A 27,131-nucleotide genomic window follows, 5' to 3' on the forward strand; every position below is an offset into this window, starting at 1 on the left:
TTCTTTTCCTTCTCAATCTTCAGAGAATTTAGAGACCCTTTGGTTCCCTTTTCCCAGTATGGCATACAAGAAACCTTTTTATTTCTACCTTAAAACTGAACTAGGAAGAACGTGCTTATCTACACTGCAAAACAAGGGAGGCAGAAGCACAGCAAGAAGGAAGGAGGGGTGGGAGGTCACCTCAGGTAAACAAGCAGTCATCAAGTCTGTACAACCTGAAAAAACAAGAGCCACTAAAAACTGGTCTGCATTTTATGGTTAATACAAACCAGTACCAAACTAGGTCAGTAACAATAAATTCCTCCCTCGGGCACCTGTCACTCTCCCTCACGTCATTCCTCCCTCGGGCACCTGTCACTCTCCCTCACGTCATTCCTCCCTCGGGCACCTGTCTCTCTCCCTCACTTTGGCGTGCCACTGCGGGACAGTCCTCCCTTCTTATAAGACGACAGCCTCAAGACATCAGTTGGTGGAAAAGCACTGCCCTTACACTGTTGTCAGCGGCTTTGCAGCCAGTTGCCAGGAAAGCAAGGGTAAGTGTAGGACTGCTGAAAGAATACAGCACACAGAAGAAAGCGAGCACTTAAAGAAAGCGTAGATGGTCACGGCAATTAAGTCAAGAGAAACAATGTCTGGAATTAATGGCATCATCCATTACCAGGTGATCCTGGGAAAATTATCCCATTTCTTCATGTGAAACCTAAGAGTCGACTACTAAGATCTCACGGCTGTCAAGGGATTCAATCAGGCAATATATAGAACACTTTACACAAAGTCAATGCTCAATAAATGCTAGCGATTATTATTATTTTATAGGCAAAGAAACAAATTAGAAAGTAAGAAATTTAAAGTCATATGATCACTGAGTGGCAAAACTAGAAGTAGAATTCTAATCTGGATATATTCCTACTACCATGTAATTACCTATGAATAGATGTACTTTTAGTGAGAGCAAGTATACATGATTCTTTTGTATTTTCAAACCGATTTTTGCAGCTGAAATGTCATTTGAGTTTGACAAAATCAGTGGTACCGCTGCACTGTTAAACATCATCTATTTAAAATCAAAGTTCTTTTAGTAGGAGTTGAAGACAATGGCAGGGATAAAAAAAAGATCGCTATGCAAAATAAGCAACAACTGGGGTATTAACTTTGTTTTTTCTTTAAATCTTTAGGGGGTGGTGGTTTCAAACAGTTGATGGGACAATGATAACCAACGATAATGGGATTCTTTCACAAGCATTTTGGAGGCCCTTGTATTTCAAGGCTCTGGAACAGTGGTAGGTCGATTCACAAATACATTTGTTGAATGTATGAAATCAGAAATTATTAAAAAAATAAAACCAAAAGAACAACTCTGTTACAAAAAACTCACTGCTTTGGCATCCTTTCTTTTCTAATATGAGTTAAATGACAACTGAAAAGTCTGGCACACAGTTATCTACACATAAAATGGAGGAGTCTTAATCAGAAGATGCAGAGTAAGAAATAAAAAGACTAAATAAGGCCTTGAATACCTTTATTGAAATCTGTATAAATAAACATGCACATTTCAAATGTAAACTCAAGTGAACTCAAGTGCAGACAAAATTTTAACCTCTGTCATGCAGGAGGTTAGTTTACATTTAAAAAAAAAAAGAAAAAAAGGAAAATATAATAAGAAAAACCCAAAGCAGCTTTTAAAATACCAGGATGGAAAATCAGCTTTAATACCAAGGTATAAAGCAAAGCCATGATCAACATACCTTAATTATCCTGGTCAAATGCATTTTTTTTAATGCTAACATAAATAAATAATTTACCAAAATGTGCACTCACAGAGTGAACTTTTATTTACAATACACAATTTATAATCTATTGTATTTGATTAGTTCAAATGAAGAACATTATACCTTTTGCTTTAATAACAGTGGGACACAAAGCGATTTCTCAGGTAGTCGGTATGTGAAATGTGTCCCAGCATTTAGGTTTTCTGTTAAAGGCAGTATTGTAAGCCAATTGACAATACATTCTCTCAACTCTATCAAAGGGAAAAAGCAGCGAAATGAAAAATGTTTGAAATGTTCACACATATTTTTGGCATCCTGGATCCTTGAATGTAGTGAACTAAAATAAAATTCAAGGTTTATGTGTTTTATATACTGTACAGGTCTGACTCTGGAACATGCAAATGCCAATTCTCTTACAAGTTACCTTCTGAGAAAAGCGGTAAGGCTATGGTGAATTCCATCAGGAACACACAAAGAAAGTTAACAAACCTACCTTAAAAGCCAATTGTCCATTAATGATTTAAAGGCCAGCATACGAAAAAAAATCTCTCATCTAAGCTTGATGTATTACTATGGATACAGAATACTATTTAATCTGTCCTCATATTATATAACGGGGAGAGGTAAAAGTTGCTAAATTACCCAAAAAAATGGGGCAGAGAAAAACAGACAGCAAATTTCAATTTTGTACCAACATCAAATTGAAAATGTGCATTTTTAAAGTGAAAAAGAATTTGAATGTCTGAGGAGTAAATCCCAATAGTAATAGAAAAAAACACATTTAACTGAAAAATGACTAGAAGGTATGTGAAATCTAAAACCTGTTTTCACAGTAGCATGAAGATTAACATAATATGGTGAGTTTTTGATGGTACTAAAAAAGGAAATTATTTCCTAAGATTGTTTTGTATATCATGATTTGGTTTTTCATAGGCCCACAATGATTACCAGGAATAGACTTGACAATTTGGTTTCCCAAGAATACTACCGCAGTATTTATGCCACACTGATGTTGCAGCTAAAATACCATAGTAGTATACATGGTAGCCTAATGTACATCAATTACCAAAAAAACTAAGTTCAGCCATAGTTTTCTTGCACTATTATCAGAGCAAAATAAATGACCAACATCCACAAGTTTTAACATTTGTAATCAATTAACTCACATCCAAAAATTAAAGAAAACATAATTGATCAAAACAGCAGGAAACTTAAAAGGGGTTTATTTGTGATTTCCTATATATATTTAGCTTGTAAATACAAGACTGTAAATGTATTAAGAGACAATTCTGTTAAAGTTTTCATTGTGTTTCACTTCAAGTACTGCACAAGTTAAAATCTGATAAAGGATTTACATTCGGGTATCGGAAACTCCTCATCTCAGACTTCTGTTTTAATGTGGTGGGTAATTTCATCACTTCCATAGATACCACCAGCAGGAAAGTCTCTCTTACGGCGTCTAGGACCTTCGTTAGTTAGTGTGCATACAGTTTTCGTTTTCTATGTCATTGTCATTATCATTGCTATCTTCGTCACTCTCTAATGGGACGCCCGTGGCAGCTGAAGCACCTTTAGTTTCTTGGTCAAGAGGAAAAAAGCCAGTTCCACTGAAAGTGTCTTGTCTCTGGTAGAAGAGCACGTATGCTGCTTTAGACTGTCAAAACAAGCAAACAGACGACATTAACATGGGGTGACGCTGAAAGGACACGTTAAAGCTAGCGTGAATTTTGAGCTGGTAACACATTTTTGTGACAGGGTAAATATCAAATAGAAAAACCACACATAGTCAAATGATAGTTATTAAACTTGATTTAACCTAAGTGATATCTATGTATAAAGGAAGAATGGACCCTGGAATTTAAAAACAAAAAACACAGTAATAAATACACAGTAATAAATGCCTTGTCTTATCTCTAAGAAAAGTGGAGTCTCTTTCTAGTGACTCACTTTATTCCATGTTTGCTTTGGGACTCAATTCCCCCATTAATTATCACTTATTTATTTTTAGCAAGTCCTTAAATATTTTGCCACAAATCCCTGCCATTTTACCTACACTTCTAGTTGCCATTTACTTTTATCTATTTTTGGTTTCTGTAATACTACTTTTCCTTAGATCATCTGTTTGCATTTCTTCTTAGATTCTTCTGTGAGCTCATGACATTCTCAAGGGAAAAAATGATGTTGTTCTTAGCCACCATTCTTCTTTTCTGCATTGTTTTAATAGGTGGCTCATTGAAATCTGTGGTTTCAATGCTACCGATCAGGCTACCTGCTCAATTTATGATGTACGCATGTTCTCTCCCCTGAACTAATCTTGTTAGTCCAATTACTTCATGGAAATTTCTACAAAGCTGTCATACATACATATTTAACATAAAAGGATCTTCCTATATTCCCTATCTCTGTGAATGGTAATGTAAGACTCATCTTTAAGTTTTCTTTCTCTGAATCTCTATATTTATATCTAATCTGAAAGAAATTCTATTAATTTTACCTAGAACAATATCTCATAAATCCACTGTCTAGATACTCTATGAGATACTGTATACACTCGTGTATAAGCTGAGTTTGGCAGCACATTTTTAATGCAGTTTTTGCGTGAAAAGTAGGTGCCTCGGCTGATATCTGGGTCAGCTATTACAGAGCACATACAGCACATCCTGAATGGCCTTCCTGCTTTTTGTCTCAGCGCCTTTCAATCTTCTACAGTATTCTGGAGACATTAAGATGTAAGATGTATATTCAATGTTACTCTATGACTTAACAATAATCCAATATTTTCTCACAAACTTTAACAAAACATCTGAACACTTAATGCATGATACCCTTCTAAACTGGAATGTTAATTTTTATCTCCAGCTTAATTTTTGCCCCATATCCCTAGAAGAGTCTTTCCTTTCAGTTAAAATCTTTATGGTTCCTCTACAATTCCACACTTGTCACACCCCCATGCTTTCCTTTCAACTTTTCTTCTTTTGTCTAATTTACTCCTATTTATACTTGGAAACTCTTCAAATAGTTTTCATTAAGAGCTCTCCTCTGACCTGTCCTTTTCCTCCAACCCCACATCTGACTTGAGACAGCTTTTCCCTTTTTACCTGGCAATATTTAATAGTAGTTAGCATACTACAGTGATTAATTTACTTGTCCGTCCTCGACAGATTGCAAGATTCTTAAAAGGAAGATAGTTGTTTTTCAATCCTGTTTAGAAAAGTCTCCTACAGACAGAAAACTAAGATGCATAGCAACATCAAATTCATTTACTGTATAAAACAATGTATATTTTTTATTCGCAGGCATGAAAACCTCTGATGGAGCATTCAGTCAATTTTAGGAAGGTTAGGTTGAAAGATGAAAAAGAACAGAATTGAAAAGCATATGACTTAAAATTAGGAGTCAAATACAAACTAGAAGTACGGCATATAAACAGTTGAAAAAATACAATAGTGTTCAAGTATTTATTTGCTATAACTGTAGACATACAAGCAAGATTTATTAACATTCGTATACTATACCTATAAAGAAATAAACAAACATGGTTTCCGGCCTGATGACAGACCACAACAGATCAAAACAATGATTTTGTCAATATGCTGAGGTTGAAAATTTGAAGTGGAAGGTTTTAGAGCACTATGATCTACTATGGTAGTCTCTGCCCTAAAGGGGCACATTCAGCTGGGAAACAAGGGGAAGCAGCCATGACTCTCCAGAACAGAAACCTTTTGTACATATCAGCGACCACGACATGAGCAAACACTGTAGCTCTTACTCTTTCTAATATGATCACTAAGCAAAATTTATAGAGGCAAATACATAGAAAAATCAACTCTTATCAAGCATTCTTAAACTCTCCCCTAGAATATAGGAAGTCATCTTCCATCAATTAGTATCCGAAAATAAGAATCTGCTCTGTGGCGCCTAAGAGATGCCAAATTTGTCTCCAGCTGTGGCACATAGATTATACTAATGCAATGTAATCATTTTTGTAATTCAAAATATTTCAAAGTTACAAGTAAAAAATATTTAAAAACAATTTATAGTTAAGTTCAAAATGCTTAACCGCTATAAAGCAGGACGTCTTTACTGTGGAGATCTCAGACAAGATTAACCCTTAAGAGATGTCTTTCTGTTGTAGTGTCCTGCCTTTAAGTACCTGACCTCTAGAAAGTCAAGACCTAAAATTACTTTTCAGAGAAACATAATTTTCATTAAAACATCAACCCATATTGGAAATTACCAGAAGTGTTTCCTCACTCTAACTTATTCTGTTAGTGGGCAAATACATGACAAATTTTACATTATTTAAATCAGAGCAAGTCTTTCTTGGATACTATAGCTGTTAGATTATAAAGTACAGTGTTCTATGGACCACTTTTCTTCATCTGTACTCTTAAAATGCTGATCCTCTGATTATCAGGAATAAGACACACTTACCACAATTTGGTCTTCGGATGCATTTGAAACACTACTGTCGTCAAAATAGTACCATTTTCCATCATCTTTATTTTTTGCAAAAGCAGTATCTAGTGAGAGAACACAATCACTTCTATAACTACAATGAACTACAATATTTCCTGGAGGAAACTATAAAATCTTCATCATGAAGAATATAAAATACTACGTGATAATCATCTACATGATACATTCAACTGATTCAATCTATTATAGGTTCTGGGAGTAATTCTTACAATATAGACACTTAATGTACTTTTCATGAAATGGTTTTTCACCTCAGAGACACAGATTTTTATAAAAATTGTAGAGTAACAATGACAGTAAATGGAAATTGACATTTATATAAGCGCAGTACTATCCACACTTTAGGTATATTATTTCACAAAGAAAGTATCACTATTTTCCCCATTTTAGAGTTGAGGAAGCTGAGGCATTAACAGTGTTAATTTATCCAAGGAAGTAGAGTTGTTGGATAGCACTGTCAGGCATTAAACTCAGGCCTAACTCTAACTCCAAAGTTCGAAACTTAAGCTATTATTTAAATTTTCTTTCCATTTTAAAATCATTTTATTGGGGGTTTGTACAACTCTTATCACAATCCATTCATCCATCCATTATGTCAACCACATTTGTACATTTGTTGGCATCAACAGAGAGAGCCCTTGGTATCAGCTCCTCATTTTTCCCCTCCCTCCCCACCTGCCCTCCCATCTGAACCTTTGATAATTTATATATTAATATTCTGTCATGTCTTATATTGTCTGATGTCTCCCTTCTCCCATTTTCTGTTGTCCGTCCCCCAGGGAAAAGGGTTACATGTAGATCCTTGTGATCAGTTCATCCTTTCTACCCCACCTACCCCTTCTCCTCCTGGTATTGCTAGTCTCAATATTGGTTTGAGGGGCTTATATGTCCAGGATTCCCTGTGTTTCCAGTTGCTATCTGTACCAGTGTACATCCTCTGGTCTAGCTGGATTTGTAAGGTAGAATTTGGATCAAGATAGTGTGGGAAGGAAGCATTAAAGAACTACAGGGAAGTTGTATGTTTCATTGTTGCTATACTGCACCCTGACTGGCTCCTCTCCTCCTCACGACTCTTCTGTGAGGGGATGTCCAGTTGCCTACAGATGGGCTTTGGGTCTCCACTCCACACTCTCCCTCATTCACAATGATATGCTTTTTTGTTCTTTGATGCTCGAAACCTGATCCCATCGACACCTCGTGATCATGTAGACCAGTGTGCTTTTTCCATGTGGACTTTTTTGCTTCTCAGTTAGATGGCTGCTCGCTTATTTTCAAGCCTTTAAGACTCAGCTGCTATTATCTTTTGATAGCTGGATAACATCAGCTTTCTTCACCACATTTGCTTATGCATCCATTTTTGTCTTCAGCAATCGTGTCGGGAAGGTACACATTGGAATGCCAGTTTAATATAACAAAGTTTTCTTGTATTGAGGGAGTATTTGAGAAGAGACCCAATGTCCATCTGCTACCTTAATCCTAAACCTATAAAAATATGAACATAACTTTATTTCCCTATTGTTATATATAAATATATTTACATATGTACATGCCTGTATTTAGACCTTCTTTCCTCTATTTCCTTTACTTTCCTCTTGCCCCACTATCATGTTTGGTCTTCATTCGGGTTTCAGGAATTCCTCTCAGCTACACTGCCCTTTATCAAACCTTACGAGGCCTCCCACACACTCCTTGCCATCAATTTTGGATCACTTGTTGTTTGTCCCTGGGTTAGTTAACATCCACTTCTTTCCCCCCCGCCTCCCCCTTCTATGACAATTCTTTTCTGGCAATTCTATTAAAATAACTACAGTGTTAAGATGTAACGCATGCTGAAGGTTGTAGTCTTTGATCTTGACCAGAAAATGCTTCAAATCCTCTTCACTTTTAGCAAGATTGTGTTACCTGCCGACCACAGGCTGTTTATAAAATTTCCCAATCCTGATGTCATGTTTTTTTCATACAGTTAAACTCTTAGATTATTTATACAGCATATAGATTGAGTACCTCCCAGCCTTGGGAAAGCACCTTCTAGCATTATTCTCAGGCAATGTTCCATTGTTATTTACAAGGTTTTTCACTGGCTAATCCCCTCCCCAGAAGTAGATTACTAGGTCCTTTTTTCTAGTGGCTTTTGTCTGAAAGCTAAAAGAAAATCTGTCCACCAGGGGTAGCCTTGCTCTATTGAAATAGCAGTGGTATAGGTTCTGGTCTCACTGCAACATTCTAACCACTGCACGACAAACTGGCAGGCCCAGCGCAAGCACATAAACAGTAATGTTTATCTCAAGGTGGTAGAAAAGCTAAAGGAAATCAGATGTCACCATTAAGAAAGTGGACAGGTAGAACATGATATGGTGGATATAAACTATGAACGGTCAGAATGATCAAATATATATGCAAGAAACACATTGATATCCCAAGCACAAAACTGTTCTGAAAATTAAAAATAATGTATGATTTACAAAAGCACACACACTAAAAACATTAGAAAGGTAAAGGGAGACCAGTCAAGATGGCACCCAGGTGAGCGGCACATACTGAGGACTCTTTTGTGCGAGGCAAGTCTAGTGTCCAGGTGTCCCCGTAGGAGGATTCTGGGGAGTGAGAGAACCCCTGGGACAAGCCATCCCCTGGACCCACGCATCTATCCTGAGCTGGTGTTGCTGAGATCTGGGATCTGATCCTTGGGATATCTTGACTCATCAGGCTGAGCTGCCTCAGCACCACACCGCAACGAGCAGTAATTGAACCACCTCACCCACAGGCCAGGTCTCCAAGCCAGGAGTTGCTTGGCTGCTTCACTGAGACACACGGAGCTGTTGCAGGACCCCCTGCAGCAGCTGACTACTTGTGGTGCTCCACTAGGAGAGAAGTTTTCATTTCCTGCAGTTCCCCTTTCCCCATGTGGCAGCAATCCAGCCGGGGTTGGGTCCCTCCTTCCATTCACCCAGGGTCCTGGAAAATGACCTTCAGTCTACCTGTAGCTGGTTAGGTGACTTGTGACTGGGGGCGGTCCACACGCAAAATTGCCTGGGACCCCTCCACCAGCGCCACCGCCGGTTCCCATTAGCTTTGATCCTGCTCCCCGCCAGGGATGCCTCCTCGCCCCGCCAGTCCTGGGCACTCCCCGTTGCTCCTGCTGGCGATACACCCGCTGCCTGAGCCCATACCGCTTCTTCCTGCTCCTGGGCCAGCCCATGCCACTGCAGCACCCTGCAGCGTGTTCCCAGCATGGCTGCATCCCTGAATGCTATGCCTTGCTGCCCCAGCAAGTTCTGGCCAGCACGGAGGCTCGCTGCTGCGGTGCTCTTCCCAACAGCGCAGCTTCTGCCTACCAGCTCAGCACTCCAGCACTCAGTGAACTGTGGGAAGTGCATGCTTGATCTGAAGAGCATCCTTTCCCCACACATCGCCTGGCTTCGGAGCCCTAGATCAGCATCACTCCTGTAACATCAAGGCCTCCTCCACCTTGGCCTTCTATCAGGCATCTTTAAACATGGTTTAATTTTAATTGTTTAATTTTAAGCAATTCAAATTATTTTTAATTAAATAAGAAAAAAGGCTGCTAAGCATGCATGACAGACCAGGGGGCATACATAGGCTCCATCTCCAACTCCAGTCACTGACACTTCTCACCACTGTTCGCCACTGAACCTCGAGGAAATCTGCTTACACGGCAGTCTGACCCACCTCTATAGTAGGTCACAGGCAGCCCCCTGAAAGCATCCTTAATAGCAACACAGAGAAAGACCCAGGGCCTCCATGGTCTCCCCAAAACATAGGGCCTACAAGGATTGAGGAAAATAAAAATCAACAGACCACATCACTCTCAACAAAAAAAACCCTGAGAGACAAAAGCAGAGAGATGAAAACCACCGTAGAAGAGTTAATGACGCTCACAACAGAGTCAGACACAGATCTGTCACAGCAAGAAATCTTCAGAAGTCTGCTTAGAGTAACACAGAAACTGAGAGAAGCAATGAAGAATAAGGATGTATTAGGGAGGAGATGAAGTCCACGCATCAAAGGGAAATACAGATGCTAACAATGAGGCAGCAGAGGCCACACACAAGGTTACAGAATTTATGATTAGGCTTGAGGAGGCAGAGAACCGATTCAGTGATCTTGAGGACACTCAAACAGACCTCAGCAAGTGAGAAAGACAGCCAGATAGGAAAATTAAAGAAACAGAAGATAACCTGAGATCAATGACAGATGCTATTCGGAGGAATAATATTCGAATAATTGGTCTACTAAAACAGAACACACAAGTCGACAGCCAAGACAGTGAAGGAATTTGTGGAAGAAAATGTTCCCACCTTAATGAGTGAGAACCAGTCACTCAAAGAGTCAGCAGAAAGGACACCAATTACATTAAACCTCAACAAGAACTCACTAAGACATATGATAGTAAAAATATCCAACTTTGAGGAAAAGAGAAAATTTTAAGAGCAAGAGAAATGAAGACAGTCACATGCAAAGGAGCTCAGGTAAGAATATGCTCAGACCTATCAGCAGACACTATGAAGAGGAGGAGAAAGTGGAGCAACATCTTCCAAAAGCTGAAAGAAAAAAAATGTATGCCCTAAAATCCTTTACCCTGCCAAGTTATCCATTAAGATAGATGGCGGTGGGGGATAAGGGTATTCCAGGACAAGGAAAGGCTCAAAGACTATGCTGCAAGACAGCGACCCTGCGGAAGACACCGGATGACTCACTATGGCCAGAGGATAAACTGCCACCAAGCACAAGTAGGAGACTACCATACAGCCCATCTCCACCCAGAAGTCAACCAGCAGCAACAATTACGAAGACAACAGGGCCTCAGGAGGAAAAGAAGACAAGATAGAAACTCCATACACAGACACAGCAATGAGTCCACAGATGGTGACAATAACTCTGAATTCCAATGTACTCAATTCATACATTAAAATAAAAAGGTTGGAAGACTGGCTCAGAAAGCATAACACAACAATCTGTTGCCTGCAAAAGACACATTAAACACACAGACAAAAATAAACTAAGAATAAAAGGCTGGCGGCAAGTATACCAGGGAGATGGAAACTTATAAAAAGCAGGGGTGGCAATCCTAATCGCCAACAAAATGGACCTCAAGGTTTAAACCATAAAAAGGGACAAGGAGGGGCACTATATAATGCTCAGTAAGGATCAGTAAGCGAATTTTGTCAAACTATTAAAAAGATAAAAAAAGAAATCATGGATTCGACGATCACAGTAGGTGACCTTAACACACTGCTATTTGAGAAAGACAGATCATTGGGAAAAAAGCTCAGAAAAGAGACTATAGAGCTAAACAATGTAGTTAGGCAACTGGGCCTGATAGACATTTATAGGTTTCCATCCAAATGGAAAAAACTCACGTTCTTCTCAAGTCCACATGGCTCATTTTCAAGAATAGACCACATGCTGGGACACAGTCATGTCTGAGTAAATTCAAACACAAAGAGATTCTTCAAACGTCTTTCTCGGATCACCCACGCAATAAAGCTGGAGATTAATAAAAGGATGACCAGAAAAGCAAGAACAATCAATTGGAGGATGAACAACGATCTGCGACATGAATGGGCACAGGCCCAGATTAGAGAGGATGTTAGGAAGTTTCTAGAAACTAATGAGAACGAGAAAACAATGTATCAAACTTATAGGCTAATGGGAAGGCAGTTGTCAGAGGTAACTTGATATCAATAAATGCGTATATGAAAAAAGAAGAGAGGCTTATGATGACACATTATCACAAAACCTCCAACAACTAGAACAGAGTCAACAGAACAACCCCTCCAATAGCAAATAAAAAAAAGAAATAATAAAAACAGGACAGAGTTAAGCCAGTGGAAAGACAAGGGAACAATGCAAAATATAAATGCAGTAAAAAGCTGGTTCTATGAAAGGGTCAACAGAATTGACAGACCGATGGTGAATCTAACCAAGGAAATGAAGGAGCAAACATCACTAGTCGGGATGAAGGGTGAAACAGGGGTAATCACAACAGACCCCAAAGAGAGTAAAAGGATCATCACAAAGTCCTACGAAGGACTGTACGCTAATGAATTCAGAAGACAGGGATAAATACTTGGAAAACAGTCCCTCCTTAGATTATCTCAGACAGAGGTCAAGAAACCCAGCAAACCTATAGCAAAAGAAGAAAAAGTTCCTGAACCAGATGTTTCACAGCAAAATACTACCAAGCATTCTGGGAATGTTAACTCTGAACCTTTACAAAGTATTCCAGAGCATAGAAAAGGACGGCAAACTCCAAAACTCAGTCTACGAAGCCAGCATAACTTTGATATCCAAACAGGGCAAAGACAGCACAGGTATAGAGAACTGCAGACCGATATTGCTAATGAACACAGATGCAAAAATACTTAACAAAATATTGGTCAATAGAATACAAAAGTATATAAAACGTATCACCTACCACGACCAGGTAGGAATCATCCCAGGGATGCAAGGATGGTTTAACATCTGAAAATTCATCAATATTATATACCACATCAATAAGAAAAAGGTCAAGAACCACATAATATCCATAGATGCAGAAAAAGCATTTGACAACATCTAACACCCATTCCTAATTAAGACATTCATGAAGATAGGAATGGAAGGTAAGTTCCTCAAGCTGATACAAGCTATCTATGAAAAGACAATAGCCAACATCATAGTCAATGGAGAAAAGACAAAAATAATCCCACTGAAAAAGAGTACAAGACAAGGATGCCCCCTGTCCCTACTTCTACTTAATATTACACTGGAGGTTCAAGCTAACAACATAAGACAGCAAAAGGACATTAAAGGTATCCAAATGGGAGAGGAGGAGGTGAAACTATGGCTATTTGCAGATGACATAAGCCTGTACATTGAAAACCCCAAAAGTTACACAATGGGAATACTTACAGAGATAGAGGAATATGGAAGTGTGGCAGGATACAAGATCAATAAACACAAGTCGGTAGATTTTCTATACACACTGGACAGGACCATGGAAGAGGGGATTAAGAAGGAAGTACCCTTCACAGTAGCCAAGAACAAACTGAAATACCCAGGAATATATTCAACAAAAAAACCCCCAAAGACCTATACAAGGAAAACTACAAGACCCCACTACAGGAAATCAAAATTGACCTCCATAACTGGAAGAACACCCCCTGCTCGTAGATTGGAAGGCTCATCATAGTAAAGATGTCAATCTTACCTAAAGCACTTTACAAGTTCAATGCTATACCAATTCAAGTACCATCAACCTTCTGCAAAGAATTGGAAAAACTGGCTGCCAATTTCACATGGAGAGGGAAGAGGCCCAGAATCAGCAGAGAACTCCTTAAGAAAGACAAAGTTGGAGGACTCACTTTACTTGATTTTAATGTCTACTACCCAGCTACAGTGGTCAAAACAGCGTGGTACTGGCACAATGACAGACACTCAGACCAGTGGAAAAGAATAGAAAGCCCAGAAGTAAAACCATCAGTATGTAGACAACTGATCTTTGGTAAGGGTCCCAAAAACATGAAGTGGGAAGCAGATGCTCTTTTTAACAAATGGATATCCACATGTAGAAAAATGAAACAAGTTTACCTCACCCCATGCACAAGAAAAAACTCAAGATGGATCACAGACCCAGAAGTAAAACCTCAAACCATCAGGACCATCAAAGAATCAGGACAAACCTAAGATCATTGGCCCAGGGAATTCATAGGCTCGCTGCAATAGGAAAGGGTACACACACAGGTAAACTGGAAATCGACAAATGGGATTTAATAAGAATAAAACACCTGTGCACTTTGATAGACTTCACCAAGAGGGTAAACAAGGCAACCCACAGACTGGGAGAGGATTTTTAGAAATGACGCATCAGACAAAAGGGTTCATTACTAAAATCTACAACACCCTTATGGCCTCCAAAAAGAGGAGAGTGGACAAAAGAACTGAAAAGAACTTTCACTAGGGAGGAGATCCATATGGCCAACAAACACATGAAAGTGTTGTTGTTCATTAGCCATAAGAGAAATGCAAATTAAAACAACCATAAGATACCATCTAACACCCCTGAGGTTAGCCCAAATCAGAAAATCAGAGAGCAACAAATGTTGGAAGGGATGTGGTGAAATAGGAACCCTCCTCCCCTGCTGGTGGTCGTGTAGATATGTACAGCCACTGTGGAAAGTGATCTGGTGATAACTTAAAGAAAATGGAAATTGATCTATCTTATGACCCAGCCATCCCTCTATTGGGCATATGCCCAGAGGAGGTAAGAAAACACGACCAGTCGTCTATGCTCAAATGTTTATTGCAGTGCAATTCACAATCACAAAGACTCGGAAACAGTCTAAGTTTCCATCGATAGACTAGTAGATTAGTAAACCTTAGTATGTACACACAATGGAGTATATGCTGCACTGAAAAACACGGACAATCACAACAAACAGTAAAAAAAACCCAAAAATGCATTGGTGAGAATGGAGGGGGATTGAAATGGAGACCCAAAACCCATCTATGGACAATGAAGCATCTCCCCACAGAAGGGTTGCAGAGAGTGGTTGAGTCAATCAGGGTGCAGTAGAGTACTAAAGGGTCATGCAATATACCTCTGTTCCCTGGAGGCCTCCTCACCCCCCACTATCATGACCCCAGTGCTGCCTCCCAATCTAGATTAGAAGGGAGCATGTACATAGGTATAGGGAAGAGATAAAACTCACAACACATGGAACCCAGGAACAGGAATGGAAATAGAGATAACCAAAGAGTAGGGGGAAGGGGGTTAAGGTGGGGAGGGAGGGCGATACCGATGGCAATGAATGGCACATAACCACACACTCCCACCCAGGAGGAAGAACTGTGGAAACCAGAGGGGAAGGGAGATGGTGGTTGGAGATTTGAAAATAATTAAACAATCTACAATCTATCAGGGGGCCATGAGGGTTGGGGTACGGTGGGGAGAAGGGAGGGAAAAAAGGAGGAGCTGATCCTAAGGACTCAATGGAAAGTAAATGTCTAGAAAAGAATGATGGAATATGTCAGATACAGTTGATGTATGGTTTGTAACAAGAGTTGTAAGAGCCCCCAATAAAATCATTTAAAAAAATAATTGCACATTAAAAAGTTAAATAATTGTTAAATAAACCATTACTTTTACTTCCTAACACACACACACACACACACACACACAAAGACACACACACAAAAGAAAGGTGAGGGAAAGGAGAATGGGGGAAAAGAAAATCTGGAGTGGACTAATGATGGTTAACTCAGTCCTTTATGCTCCATGCTAAAAAAAGGTTCAAAAGCAGATTCATTCATTAATCATTACATGTTCAGCAACTAACCAAGAGTGAGCAGTTTGAGCCCAGTGGTGGTTACTTCCAGAGAAACAGCGGCGAGGGTTCAAAGGTGAAGAACCTGGCTGCTAGCTGAAAGGCTAGTCGTTCAATCTACCTGCTGCTTTGTGGGAGAAAAGACCTGGGATCCTATGAGACAGTCTACTCTGTGCTATAGGACCGCTATGAGTTGGAATTGACTCGACAAACTAAAACAACATTGAACACCTTATGTGACTGAGACATCTCACATTTTACCTTTTAGAAGTACTACCTTTAATAATTCATGTATTGCAATCTGAAAAGCTGGCCTATAGATGTATCATTTCCTTTTTCCCCAAGGTATTTCCAATTCTAAACCATGGGCTAAATAAATGCCTCTCTCAACAGAAGTACCTATGTACCCTATCATAAAATGACAATGTTTCTAAAGTAAACCAAAGACACATAAACTATAGATATACAGGAATGGACTTTTGGCTTGCACTTAATTTTAGTTGAAACCTAATTAGTTTTTATGATATGGCCTGTTAGATATGTACCCTCACAAAGAGGTCTCTGAAGATGTGGTTGCTATAGTAAAATGTGGTGAAGAAATTGGATGTACCCAGCTATCAAAAAAGAATAGCTTGTGGGGTCTTAAAGGCTTAATTACAAACAAGCAACTATCTAAGTAATGAGGGATCAACTAAATTCACATGGAAGAAGGACTTCAGCCTGTGTGATCCAAGGATTGTAAATAATAAAACCCAAATTTGGAGGGAAAGGTATCCATTTTAAATTGTTAACACCCAGTTTGCTGAAGGCTATAGATTATGGTGGGCACCCAGCATCCTTTTGCAGGGCCCCGCAGTCCCGGGATGTGCCAGCCTTGCTATCAGACACAGAGCACTGTAAAGTGGATTATGGCACTTGTCGTTACGTTAAAATGAAACACCTTAATCTCATCTCCCTTTTGATCCATTTTAAAGTTGTTTCAGGTTTTTTTCGCCCTTGAATAATATTTTTACTGAATATTTTACTCATTCCAATATATCCCTTCCCGTTCCATACAGTTCCGCTGTTCAATCCCATAGGGCGGGGCTATATAAACTCCCTTTTCCCCATGCCCTCTCACTTCTGGTACCCTCCAGGAACTGTTACACCTGTCCGTGTCTCTGAGGGGCTATCTATCTTGTTAGTTTTTAATAGTTATTGCTTTCTTTTCGATTGAGATTTTTCTGTTTCATTTGGTGATTGCTGTTGGTTTTTATTTATGTTTTGTATGATTTTCAGTATACGAAGTCCGAGATAAGTAATACAGAGAGAGTAATTGGATTGATATGCTTAGCGGCATAGCAGCGGAGGTTGGAAAGAAACAAGGAACTAACAATGCATATGAGAAGAAAGCACATACTTCTTCATATGGTTGAATGATTAAACTATATGATATATGAATTATATGGCAATAAAACTTTTTAAAATGTCTACATTTAACAAATACAAGGATCTAAGTTTAAAAGTAAAATGTCAACTCACAGTGTCCACCTCCCATGCCTCCATAGTGGTTAGAAACAGCAATCAAATTATAGCGGCAAGGACCTGCATTTGGATTAATTAAAAATTCCGACATATCCAAGTCACTGTTTAAAAAAACAGAACAAGTTAGTGTTTTGTTTTCTCCAAAATTCAATGAGCTCTGTCTATTCCCTTTCATTCCTCCAATTACCTACAGGTTAATAAAGAAATTCCACAGACCAAATAACATAACATAAATAAAAATGTACCACAGAGGTTTGAGTTTTCTGGCAAATTTTTTTTAGGAACCGAGAGTTTTAAAATGCACCACTGATCACTGTTATTTAGATTAATGTTTGTATGTTAATACATTTAATTGTCAGTATATCAGGAAAAAGTGTCATTCATTATTTGGGTTCAGTGCACATGCTTGTTTTGTCTTATATCTTAAAGTATATTTTATGAATGATCCAGAAGGAAAAAGATAGTGAAAACCAACTTTTGAATATTTTATCTATGTCTAGTTCTTGTATCATTACAAAGCAGTAATTCTATCTCCAATATACCTCTAGTGAGTCTAGTTTATCACTTCTGGTTCTTGTTCTTATTTACATCAACATGTTATATACTTACTCCTCACTTCTTGACTGTCTTGCTATCAGATATTTCACATTTTTGATAATAGTAAAAGATCTCCGATCCCACTAGTTTGAGCATCAACGATGTATGTCTGGCAATACTGAACAACTAGGTGAGGTGAGTAATGCTGGCTGTGCTGGTTAGGACTGTTTGTCCACTTGCTTGGACCATGATGCGCACTGGTTTGGCAGTGATGCAGTAATGATGTAGTCATCCTGCACTTTGTGATCTGATATGGTCATCCTCCATTTTTGCAAAACAACCTGGTCCTTAGGACCTAACTATGTTGGCAAAAAAAGGAATTGATGATGTATTTTGAAAACTGAAGGTGCAGAATTTTGTTAGAAAAAACGAACATTTTTTTTCCTGCTCCACGATTGCATAACACAAACAATTTAAAATTCATAAATATTACTGAGAATCATCAGTCCAATAAATATTTCAATTTTACTTTACTTAATCTGTTTCCCACATCACTTGTCTATAGACACCTACCTTAGCATTTATTTACTAACTGTATCAAGTAAATTTTGGTTCATAAAAATCATTAAATATAAAAGAACAATCACATGTCATTTTTAAAAGTGGCACGATCCCAAAATCTTACTGCAAAATACTGGGTGCTGTGTACACAGTAAAATCTTTCCTTTCCTTCTGATTCTCCACTGAGGATAAAAGCTTTAAAAAAAGTCTATAAAAATATTGTTTAGATTTCTCTGTTGTTTTGAACAATGATACAATATTCTCAACATTGAAATAAAAAATACCAAAAGATGATAAAATAGGGATGATTTATTTCACTACTAGCTTATTCTTATAAGGGAGCTCATTATTCTATTCTCATATGATTTTAGTCTATTTTTAAGTACAGTTAAGAATAATTGATGAGTAATGATAAAATAATTCCTATGTAAAACAAAATCACTAAGATCTTATAAAGTACAAGGCAGCTGCAAAAGATTCACTTAAACAAACAAAAAACTATTGAAAGGGAATAGAATTTTCTGAGAAACTCTGAAGCCACATCATATTATCTTAGATTTATAAAACAGAGGTAATGAACCCATAATAATTATATGGTAATATAAAATATAATAAATTAAAATTTTAAAACACAATTTTCTCTTTGGTTCTTTGAAAAGTCTTAAAGAATTAAAATCAAGACACACAATCCTTATCGAGTTAGAAGTAATAAAAACTAAACTATGTTCAATGACATCTGATGTTTACTGAAGAATAATAACAAGAAGCAATAGAAAAGTTTTAAAAAGTTAAAAGTACCCAATATTAGGAAGTGTAATTAAAACTTACTTGATAGGAAAATCAACTAAGGTATCCAACTTGTCTCTCATGTATCTACTGTAGGAAAATCGCTTGAGATGTACCACAAGCACTGGAGGCAAGGACCACAAATCCAACTTTTTTGTAGCTTGCTGATGTTCTTTACAATTTGGACAATACCTGAAAATATAGAGAAGAATTTAAAACTTGATAGAGGTATAAAATATAAACAAGACAAGCCTTATTAACAAAAGCAATAAAGAAATGTTTAAAAGTTTAACATTCACTCAGTGTATGCCTACAACTTATCAGTCTGAAACAAATGCCTTTTATTATTTTTATTTCCCATGTCATTTTAACTATTATAAAATATGCACGTAAGTACTGAAAGAAATTATGAAGAATATTTAATTTGCATTTTGGTAGGCTAAAAGGGCATAATATTATAAAACCGTAAAGCTTCGGGGCTCAAAGGGAATTAATACCATAAAAATATCACTCCTATTCCCTAAGAAAGCTTTTCCACATGGGTTGCATAGTTAAAAAAGCAACTGAAATTGATACCAGTGTAATAGGTAATACAGAAAATACTCTAATGGGATTAAAGCCCAACATTATGCAAGAGGGCTTCAAAATGTTCGTGGAAAAATCCCATTATCTTTTAATTCCATTTTTGCTTGAACTGCTTGAAACTCGCTCATATTAAAAATTTGAAGTTAGTCTCATCTTTTTAAAGACTATTGCCAATGCCAGTGCTATCAGCTTTTTCTACTTCATTTCTTGCCTGTGTATGTCAGAGTAGAATTGTGTCCACTAGAGTTTTCAATCGCTGATTTTTTGGAATTACATTGCCAGACCTTTCTTGTGAGATGCATGCCTCTAAGTGAACACTAATCAAAAGCTTAATGGTTGGCAGACAAGAGCGCTAACATCTGCAACAGCCAGGGACTCTAGGACACCATTCTCATCTCAAAAAATGCTTATTTATCATTTCAAATAGCAAAATGAATTTAGTAATCACTTCTTTAAGGTGATAAAGCACATACTTGAGCAAAAATCTTAAAAAAATTACTTAGAAAAAAATTGTTTAACTTTGTGTCTTACCAGGGATCTTCAGCACCTAGTTTTTCTTTTGTTGTAAAAAGTTCAATGCAATCTTTTAATTTCACAAAAGGTTTTTTGGGAGGTTTATATTCCACACTTTCATGCTTCTCAAAATCCTAAAGAGAAGTATTTCTTGAGTTAAGAGAACAAATGAAACAAAACTCATTTTAGTGATACCATCTTACTATGAATAATAATGAAAACTCCTAAATTTTCCCCAAAGAATAATGTTTATTTTCAACTGAGATTTAAATCACACTTCAAAATAATTCTTATAAAACAACTTATATGAAAGACTAAAAAGTGTAAACAGAAAGCAATATTCAAATCCTGTACTGAAAATTTTTTTTAGAAGAGTAATCTCTCTTCTAGGTCAAGACTAAATTTCTACTGGCAAAACAAACACGCTTGGCCGCATTGAAAGCGCTAACAAAACCGAGGGATTAACTCGAGAAATTATCCGAAGGGCCGAGTGATAACTTACCTCAGCAGCATTTTCATCAAAATATCTTTTTTTCAAATCAGGATCCCAATCCAAAGCAAGAAAAGATCTTTCTACAATGGAAAACATATTTTTCCCTTAAACTTTATCATAATGCTAAAAATGATGTGTTTCAATGTTAAGATGTACACCAAAATAAACAAATTATAACATTTTCTACTATACTGAGTGATTAGCTATTTTTAAGCCATTAAAATAATTTAGGAGCTAAAAAAAATCTATAAAACCTAATAAACAAAGGCCTTATATAAGGAGAATTTCTAGTTAATAAATACTGAAACAAGTTTTAGCCTACTTAAGAAAAAAAATTTTTCATTTAAAAATGTAAACAATAAATTTCATGAAAGGATGGAACTTCATGATTCAAATGACACACTTTGCTATCAAGTTTAGTGTTTAAGACAGTTTTCACAAAAACTTACCATCTAGCCTAAGCTGCCTATCATCAAATCTTATATGCCTGGTATCATCTTTGATGTAGTTGGCATCAGTATTGCCTAAGTTGTTGAACTGGAATGTAAACAATCGTTTTCTATGCCCTGTGAGTTGACCTTTGCCAGTTTCCTCAGTGCCTAATCCATTTTCAGAGTCATTGTCTCCTCCAACAGAATCTTCAGACTGACTGTTTTCATTCTCCGAGGGAAGTTCTTGATCCTGGCTGGATTCATCGTCTGGTTCGTCAGTTTCCATTTCACCTAATTTTACATATTAGAGATTTAAAAATAAACACAACAGTACATTTAAAAATTAAAACAAATATTAAAATCAAAAGATTAGACAGGAATCTTAGGGGGCAGTGAATTTTTTTAATAGTGGAGAAAAACTTCAGATGAGTATGGTTGTGCAACTGGGGAGAATGTAGTCAACGTCACTGATTTATACATGTAGAAAAGGCAGACTCAGTTGTGGATGTTTTGCAGTAGATATTTTCTTCAGCAACAGAACAAATAAGTATTATTTTCCCCTGGCTCAGAAATAATTTCTAGTAACTTAATCACCACTTTCTTCATCTCTTCTCCGAGTCAGAAATGCATGTGGAAAGGTCTTACGATTTGACAGGAAGCCTTACTTGGCGAGCCTTCTTCATGTATGCCATTTGGGCCATTCCCATTAATATTTTGGTCCTTGTAGCAGTGCAGGGTTCCTTCAGTTTCTTCGGTATCAGTAGATATTTTGACATAACGGCTTAAATAAAATTAGAAACCAACAAGGTCAGGTACAAAAAGGTAAAAACGAAAGGAAAAAAGTTCCTTATTTTTTAATAAGATATCAATTTCTTTTAATGCAGAAGCAATGGTCATTTAATAGATTCAAGGATAAATTTCAACTCAAGGTAAGTCAACATAAGTGTGATTTAGTCTCTTAATTATTTTACAAAACCCCAAAATATTGGCTAATTAATTTTTCCCAAATATTTGTGGCAAATAATCTCTGAATTAAAAAATATATGCAAAGATCACTATTTACATGACATATATTCTAATTAAGATCGCTTATGATTAAAACAGGTATGTAAGAAAAATAAATATTAAAATGAATTAACAAAAAATTAACCTTACAATGTGTGGTAGTTACATAATCTCATGTCAATTTGAGAGGATTATGAGTGAGGAGGTACAGTCTAGTCTGTCAATTGGCTCACAGCCAACGAGGCTTCTGTATGGGCATGGCCTTTCTCCTAAGAATGCTGGGAAATCTGATTTTCTTCCTAGGAGGCAGAAGACGCCCCCCCCCCCTCTCTCTCTGCTCACTCCCTGGGAGATATTGCAGCTGACAAGACACATGGAACTTCGCTAGTGCCCTGAGCTGGAGAAGCCATATGGACCTACTCTGAGGCAGCCAGAACCATGGACCTGGAGAAGCCAGGTAGAGACCTCTGGCAGCTCTGAGATGCTTACAATGCTACTGGATTCAAAGACTTTCTTCCCACTGGCCTGTGATTGTCCTGCATTCGGCATCATTGCATGAGTTTCGTCAGTCTAAGAGGACTTTATAGACTGGTGTAGGACATATGGGCTAATATTGGACTTAATCTGGACTGGGCTAGGATGTTTTCTGAATGTACAATTACCTTTTATATAAAATTCTCTCTTATACACCTACAGGTGTCCAAGGATTTGTTTCTCTAGCCCACCCAGACTAACACACAATGCAAATCAAGGTGTTAGAAAGCAAAGAGCACCTACATTACTATTAATGATAATGATTTAGTCTTTTAAATAAAATGATAAGTTTTAGAGTAGCAGTCCTATAAAGAAATGAAGTCTATGATATGTGTTACGATTCTAGAGTGCATACCAGCATTACAGTAATGAGAACTACTTCTTTCCTACTGTAACTTTCTGGTGTACAGTAGTTAAAACATTTCATATGTTTGAATGTGTTTTACATGAAACATAATTAGAATGTAATCTGATATTTAAAACTGCTACCTGTCTAAACAAATCTAACACAGGCTTATCTAATCATATTTGATAGTGTTTTGCATTTTTACTTCTATTACTTCTATTTTGCGTCGATCTTTATTTTGTCAATACGTAAGTGTCAAGCACTTACCACATTCTCAAAAGCAGGAGATTGTAGAGTTTGTCCTCAGTATTGTTGCGTGGTACAGCCATGAGAAAAGGCTGCCCAAAAAGGGAAGAGCCAGTATGGTGAGTGTAACTCGAGTGTCGAAACTTTTCTCTTAGGCACACGGGGATAATCACATGCTCTGTATCTTCTGTCCTATTGATGCTAATCTCAAACCTGCAAGGACAAAACACATTACAAACTCTAAAAAGCCTGTCATTTCATTTCAACTTCTTCTCAATAGTTTACACAATGAATTTTATACTTACACATAAATATCATCCCGCTCCATAATACTACTAAGGTTTTCATCCATAGCAAATATTCTGTGAAATCTATGATTGTATATATCAGTCACTATCATCTAGAAGGAAACAAATTTCTATTAAGCTGGTTTTACAATTCTTAAAAATTAAATACCAAGATGCATACTTTTACCACAAAAGCACCTTCCTTACCTTATCTGCAGGCACTCCTGACAAAGTTGCTAATGCTGTACAAAGATCTGATATGTTTCCAATTTTGGGGACAACCACTTTGTACTAAAACAACAAAAAGATAACAGATTTCTTTTGAAAAAAATATTCAATAGGTGTACCCAACCTCATGTCTGAGTCACAGTGCCTGTCATCATCTTACAATCATCCTGGATGACAATGTCCGAACCCACTTCCGCTGAATTGAACGCTTTACAAGGTTACTGCGACTGGAGATCTTTACAAGAGCAGATAGCCTCTTGTGGCAGTTACATAAATCTCCTTTTAACTTGAGTGAAGGGGTGGATTCTAGCCTGTCAACAAGGTATCTGGGTGGGCCTGGCCTTCTCCTGAGGATTCTGGGAATTCCTGTCTTCCTTGCAGGAGGCGGGACACCCTCTTTGCTACACATTCCTGATGCTGAGGCAGATTGAGCTATGCTGATAGAGTCAGAGTCCAGGAGCGGGAGGAGCCATGTGGAGACCCACGCCAGCACTGAGATGCTTCCACAGTCATTGGATCCAAAACACTTTCCACCCACTGGCCTGTAATCTTCCTGCATTCAGCGTCTCTGCATGTACTGCTTGAGTCTGAAGAACTACTTTATGGACTAGTATCAGACATATGGACTAATATCGGACTTAAGGACTTCAACTGGACTGGGCTATTTTCTTAATATGAAATTACTCTTTGATATTGAGATAGTTTATCTAACACAGATAGAAAGTTCTCTCTTATACCTATATGAATGTTCCTGGATTTGTATCTCTAGTCAACCCAGATTAACACATCTCATCTTCCTACCATAAAATGGTTGGTGGGTTTGAACCACTGACTTTGAGGTTCGCAGTCCAAAGCTAACCTCACCATGTCACAAGGGCTCCTGGACAGCACTCATACAGATGATTTATCTTAACCTTACTGTTTCTTGGCTCCTCAATTAAAAGACTACACTGTGATTCAACTATCATCCAATTCTATTACCTGTAACTGTTTTCACTTTTGAAATATTACATTCAGAGCTTACTCTTTAACCATTACTTTTCTCTTTACCCGTGCACTCGCTCCTTAGTATGGACTGAATTGCCATTTCAGTCCTTTTAAATGTTTTGTTTCCCAGCTTTGACTCTTCATGTCCTTCCATCTAGACCCCATATATGTGCAAAACCTTTAACTCTTTTGTTTGTTATTGAATGCTATTCCTGTTGGACTTTTTGTGTTTACCTCTCAATTTAACCTGTTGCCAAGGTTATCAATAACTGTTATACCACTGAAGTTTTATCGGTTCTTGTTTTGGTATGCTTTCCTCTATATGAAATCGCAGATAAGTAAATCTAAAGAGACAGCAACTGGATTAATGGGGATGTGGCAGGGGAGGCTGGGGTGGGGGGAAATGAGTAGCTAATAACAATGAGCGCAAAAAAGAAGAAAATATCCTTAAATTAATTGCGGTGGTGATTGTACAATTCTTCATATAACTAAACTATTGGAGAGTGTGATGTGAATTATATGCAAATAAAACAACAAAAGAAGAATTTTAACAGAATTTAGGGGACTAGAAGGACGAAGAGGTGAAGGATACTTCACCTGAGGTATGTCAAATGTCAGAAAGGATTGCTGATTAATTTTAAAAAGTTGCAATAACAACACTAAGCAATGAAGCACACTAATTACTAACATTAGAGCAGAGCACATGCCTTTTGTATTATATTAAGCAACAGTTGATATCCAAACTGCTAAATATATAAACAATGAATCAAATACTTTGTCTGATTTAGTTTTCTTTTCTCTTCAAAGTTCTAACATGCTTATAAACTAATCCCTCCCAAATCAAACTCTTTGCTTTCTAATCAATTCTAACTCCTAGTGACCCGATGGCACAGAGTAGACCTGCTTTCAAGGCTATAAATCTTTATAGAAGCAGGCACAACTTCATCTTTCTCAGGCCTAAAATAACTGGCATGTCAGAATCCTATGATTTCCCCCCCAAATCATTACATTGGGGACTCTTACAGTGCTTATAAATAATCAATTGTATCAAGCATATTTGTACCTGTTACCATTATAATTTTCTAAACATTTACTTTCTATTTGAGCTCTTAGTATCAGCTCCTCTCCCCCTCCCTTGTGACCCCCTTGATAAATTAGAAATTTTTATTGTTTTCATATCTTACACTGACTGCTGTCTCTCTTCACCCACGTTTCTGTTGTTTATCCCTCTGGTGTGTGTGTGTGGGGGGATTATGCATTGATCATTGTGATTGGTTCCCCCCTTTTCGCTTCCTTCCCAATTACTATAATCTTTTCTTATGAATTAAGATATGTCTTTTTTAACAACCACCATAAAATAGAAAATTAACATTAAAAAATGGGGATGGGAAATAATTTATTACTAATCTTCATCCCAACACTGTAAAATCAAAGCACCTTTTGCTATTCTTTGATGAGAATTTTGCTCTTCTATGACAAGTAATGAATATTTTATACGTCCCTCACCTTTTCAAGATTCAAAAACTCGTGTATAAGGCAAGTTTTTCAGCACATTTTTTAATGCAGATTTGGTGGTAAAATCAGGTGCCTTGGCTGATATTGGGGTCGGCTTATACTGCGTACATACATTATTTCCCAAGCACTTGCTTTATAAAATCTCCCTTACAATTAAACTTATCTAATTGTGTTAGAAGAATATGGAGTTAAAACTAATTTTTTAATAGAAGCAACAAAAACAAGAAAAATAATAGTTGTATTATTTACCTGCATAGGCTTGGTAAGGGGATCCATTCTAACTAAGTAAACTTCCAAGGTACGCTCTTTTTTCATGGGCAATGGAAGTGTCAAGTAACAAAAAGGATCAAACGTTACTGAAATCTTAGCACACTCAGGACAAACTAAAGTTGACTTGAAAAGCCCATGAAATATATCTACTATAATTGAATCATTTCTTTTCAAATGGTTTTCCCAGGCTTCTTCAGCAACCACCTACAAGAAACAGACACACATTACAAAGAGGTGCCACAGAATTATAACAATACATTTGACAAAAATATCAAGAAAATCACCTTATCTGGCCTTCCATCAGCATCTTTTAATTGGATGTACGGTTTTTTCCTAATTCTATTTAAATCCTCATGCAGTCCATCTAACAGGAAAGCTAGTAGTTCCTGGCAGTCTTGCTGTTGATATCCAGAGAACTGAGGTGCAAAACGTCCTACCTGTGTCTGTAGAAAAATTACAACTATAAAAATCTGTTACAGGGACGGGATTCACACACACACACACACACACACACACACACACACACACAAACACAGTTACATAGTTATGTTTTGTCTTGCATTTCCAGTAAAAATTCAATGCAGTTTATCTAGCACATGCAATTCTTCAAGAAAAAAATACATTGGTGTATTAATTATTGTTTGGTCTTAGCAGTTTTTGTTACTCATTTATGTTTTAACAATTTGTCAAGGAATTTTTTCTGAAC

The 27,131-nt window shown here is 37.4% G+C and overlaps 1 protein-coding gene across 4 annotated transcripts in view; it reads right to left on the reverse strand.

The window, feature by feature from the left end:
• Window positions 1-1,533: 1,533 nt before the first annotated feature.
• The window catches only part of USP15 (ubiquitin specific peptidase 15), a 135,034-nt gene continuing 109,436 nt past the window's right edge, over window positions 1,534-27,131 (reverse strand). For 2 of the 4 annotated variants that reach the window (XM_075551351.1, XM_075551350.1), the window contains 13 exons: window positions 26,710-26,868; window positions 26,405-26,629; window positions 23,633-23,716; window positions 23,444-23,538; window positions 23,160-23,351; window positions 21,673-21,788; window positions 21,026-21,298; window positions 20,586-20,656; window positions 20,102-20,217; window positions 19,028-19,177; window positions 17,099-17,202; window positions 6,204-6,292; window positions 1,535-3,423 (listed from right to left, as the gene is read on the reverse strand). In XM_075551351.1, the coding sequence (XP_075407466.1) occupies window positions 3,241-3,423; window positions 6,204-6,292; window positions 17,099-17,202; window positions 19,028-19,177; window positions 20,102-20,217; window positions 20,586-20,656; window positions 21,026-21,298; window positions 21,673-21,788; window positions 23,160-23,351; window positions 23,444-23,538; window positions 23,633-23,716; window positions 26,405-26,629; window positions 26,710-26,868 (1,857 nt within the window). In that variant the 3' untranslated portion in view covers window positions 1,535-3,240. Of the gene's footprint in view, window positions 3,424-6,203; window positions 6,293-17,098; window positions 17,203-19,027; window positions 19,178-20,101; window positions 20,218-20,585; window positions 20,657-21,025; window positions 21,299-21,672; window positions 21,789-23,159; window positions 23,352-23,443; window positions 23,539-23,632; window positions 23,717-26,404; window positions 26,630-26,709; window positions 26,869-27,131 lie in introns of all 4 variants that reach the window. The other 2 variants (XM_075551349.1, XM_075551352.1) reach the window with 2 other exon arrangements.

Source organism: Tenrec ecaudatus, chromosome 6 (assembly GCF_050624435.1).
Source record: "Tenrec ecaudatus isolate mTenEca1 chromosome 6, mTenEca1.hap1, whole genome shotgun sequence".
Lineage (NCBI taxonomy): Eukaryota > Metazoa > Chordata > Mammalia > Afrosoricida > Tenrecidae > Tenrec > Tenrec ecaudatus.